The sequence below is a fragment of the Berghia stephanieae genome, chromosome 13 (genome assembly GCF_034508935.2).
Source record: "Berghia stephanieae isolate SIO BIC M18660-M18661 chromosome 13, UCSD_Bste_1.3, whole genome shotgun sequence".
Lineage (NCBI taxonomy): Eukaryota > Metazoa > Mollusca > Gastropoda > Nudibranchia > Aeolidiidae > Berghia > Berghia stephanieae.
Window position 1 is genome coordinate 15,690,133 of NC_088372.1, and position 2,500 is coordinate 15,692,632.

At 37.8% G+C, this 2,500-nt stretch overlaps 2 protein-coding genes across 3 annotated transcripts in view; one reads left to right on the forward strand and one right to left on the reverse strand.

Annotated features, from left to right (window-relative positions):
• The window catches only part of LOC144958807 (fucose-1-phosphate guanylyltransferase-like), a 30,871-nt gene that overhangs the window by 25,665 nt on the left and 2,706 nt on the right, over positions 1-2,500 (reverse strand). The window lies entirely within an intron of this gene.
• Positions 1-2,500, forward strand: part of LOC144958808 (temptin-like) — a 17,834-nt gene that overhangs the window by 7,176 nt on the left and 8,158 nt on the right. The window contains exon 2 of one of the 2 annotated variants that reach the window (XM_078891021.1): positions 746-968. The exons of the other annotated variant lie outside the window; for it this stretch is intronic. Coding sequence (XP_078747147.1) covers positions 746-968 — 223 coding nt within the window. The remainder of the gene's footprint in view (positions 1-745; positions 969-2,500) is intronic. 2 annotated transcript variants of the gene reach the window in all.

Here is a 2,500-nt window from a genome sequence, read left to right on the forward strand (position 1 = left end):
CACTTTAAAATGTTATATTAATTTTCAATAGTAAATCACATAAACCTTTTTTATGTTGGTTTGATAATTTTGCGGGTTTCTGGTGTTGTCGTATGACAGATGCCTTCGGACACGTAGGTCTCGGGTTCAAATTCCACGATGAGTGGCACAAAGTTAAGTCCATGAAATGCTCTTTACTCACATTCTATCATCATATTCAGGTGTATAATGAGTACCGCCGGTAACAGCATTGTCTTTGTCGAAAAAACAATAACTTATAAGATCATTTTGCAGGCGTCATGTTTGCCCTACAAGGTAAATGTTGCCGTTGGCTAAAGACCCTTGTAAAGTGCTGTAAATCTAAATATTTAGTAATAAATGGAATAAAATAAAAATAAAATAACGACTGCAAGTGATGGCAAAAATAAAATGGATTGACCCGTGTAGAGGTGTGACTTTCCAACAAGCCGTTTGAGACAAAATTCTAAAGAAGTCTTGTTGGTTTAGACATAAATCAGAATGCAGAGTGAATTTGCCAAATTTGACAATTTGCTTAAAATTAGCTTCAAATAAGAACCAGACAAAACTTAAAAATTAAGTTCCTGCTAATAATAAAACCGCATGAGAGAATCTTTTTTTTTTACCTGTCGACCTTTCAACATTCCCTCCAAGGGAATATTATATTTATTTTTTTAAACCCACCCCTACAGAAGATATGTGTAAGACAAACTCGATCATTTTCATTTTTTTTTTTACATATTTACAGTAAAACACTAAAAGCTGTCATAGCCATAATATGCTTGGCGTCCATTTTGATGACGTCAACAAGCCACGCCTATCCGTCGTACAAGAACCTTATTCCCAATCCGAACAAGGTCCAACATCCGTGCATTCCCTTCCTAAGATGGCCTGCAGTGGGCCATACAAACCCAATCGGTGGTGGGCCAAGGAATCCGTTCGGAAAGGACTTTGCAACTGCTGGATATCAGGTACTATTTTTTCTTCTTTGTAGTCCTTGTGATCTTTGCACGTGGTCCAGTGGTATGACACTATGGATGGATAGAACGAGGTTGACGCCACTCAGGTCTTTGTTTATGTTATTTTGCCATCCACGTCCGCCCAGCAACGAACAGCTTGGTTCTAAACAAAGAAAATCGGTACTTTTTTATTATTCATGCTGGCTAGAATTTTTTTCACGTGTCACGTGATCAGAATGTATAAAAAGTCAAAACATGATCTGAGTTATAATGTTTTTCTCCTCTGGATACACTTTGATGCTCGTCGGAGAAGTATTTCATAAGGGCATCCGCCATTTTTCCGATAGCTTAGAACCAGTTACTAAGTTACTATGCGTCATTACGAGGGAGCGATCAATATTCAGGTTTTCGTCCAACCTAGAAATCAATCACATGATCTGTTGTGTACAGCGATTGGACATTTTTCAATGAATTTAAACACGCTGCTTTGATTATGAAAGTTGTAAACATACACATGAGTCATTTTGAGCCCACTTTGCAATGTGACCAATGACCTCGAGCACATGGAAATGTAATATAGATCGTGCCCATTACTGAATGTAAAAATGGGCCATACATATAGATAGCTTGGCCAAGGAGTTCACAAAATTGCCATCCGGAAGTATAACGGACCAACACACAAACTCTGTGTAGCCATGAACTTTTATAGTCTGGTTAATACAGTTTAGTGAGAAATACTCACAAACGCGGATGGCAAAAACAATAACAAAGGCCTGAGTGACGTCATCTTCGAACTATCTATCGTATGCGCTTGGCTAAGAAACTCATAACATTGCCATCCAGAAATATAACGGACCAACACACAAAACTATGTGTAATCTTTAACGTTTATAGATAGTATGCGCTTGGCTAAAAAGCTCATAACATTGCCATCCGGAAGTATAACGGACCAACACACAAAACTGTGTGTATCCATGAACGTTTATAGCCAGGTTAATACAGTTCAGTGAGCAATACTCATAAACGTGGATGGCAAAAACAATAACAAAGACCTGAGTGACGTCATCTTCGAACTATCTATAGTCTGTTTAATAGATATGATGAAGTTGACGTCAATCGAGTTTTTGTTATTGCTTTTTTTTTTTTTTTTTGTCATCCGCGTTTATGAGTAATTTTCACAAAACTGTACTAACTGTACTATACACATTAAATGTTACACATAGTTTTTGTTTTTACTTGGTCCGTTATATTTCCGGATGGCAATGTTGTGAGCTTCTTAGCCAGCACACGCTATCGTAGACGCTTGGCTAAAAGGCTCAAAACATTACCATCCGGAAGTGTAACGGACCAACACACAAAACTCTGTGTAACGCATTCTTTCACTGTACTTAGGTGTAAAGCGACTAGTCTACCTGGACGATAGCAGCGTTGTGCAAGTATTTTCGGTGTAAACTTAAACTTTTATAATATGACCGATCAAGTCATGTGATAACTAGTCACCCATTTGGCGGTATAAAAAACAATGACAATGATCAAAGAGAGGT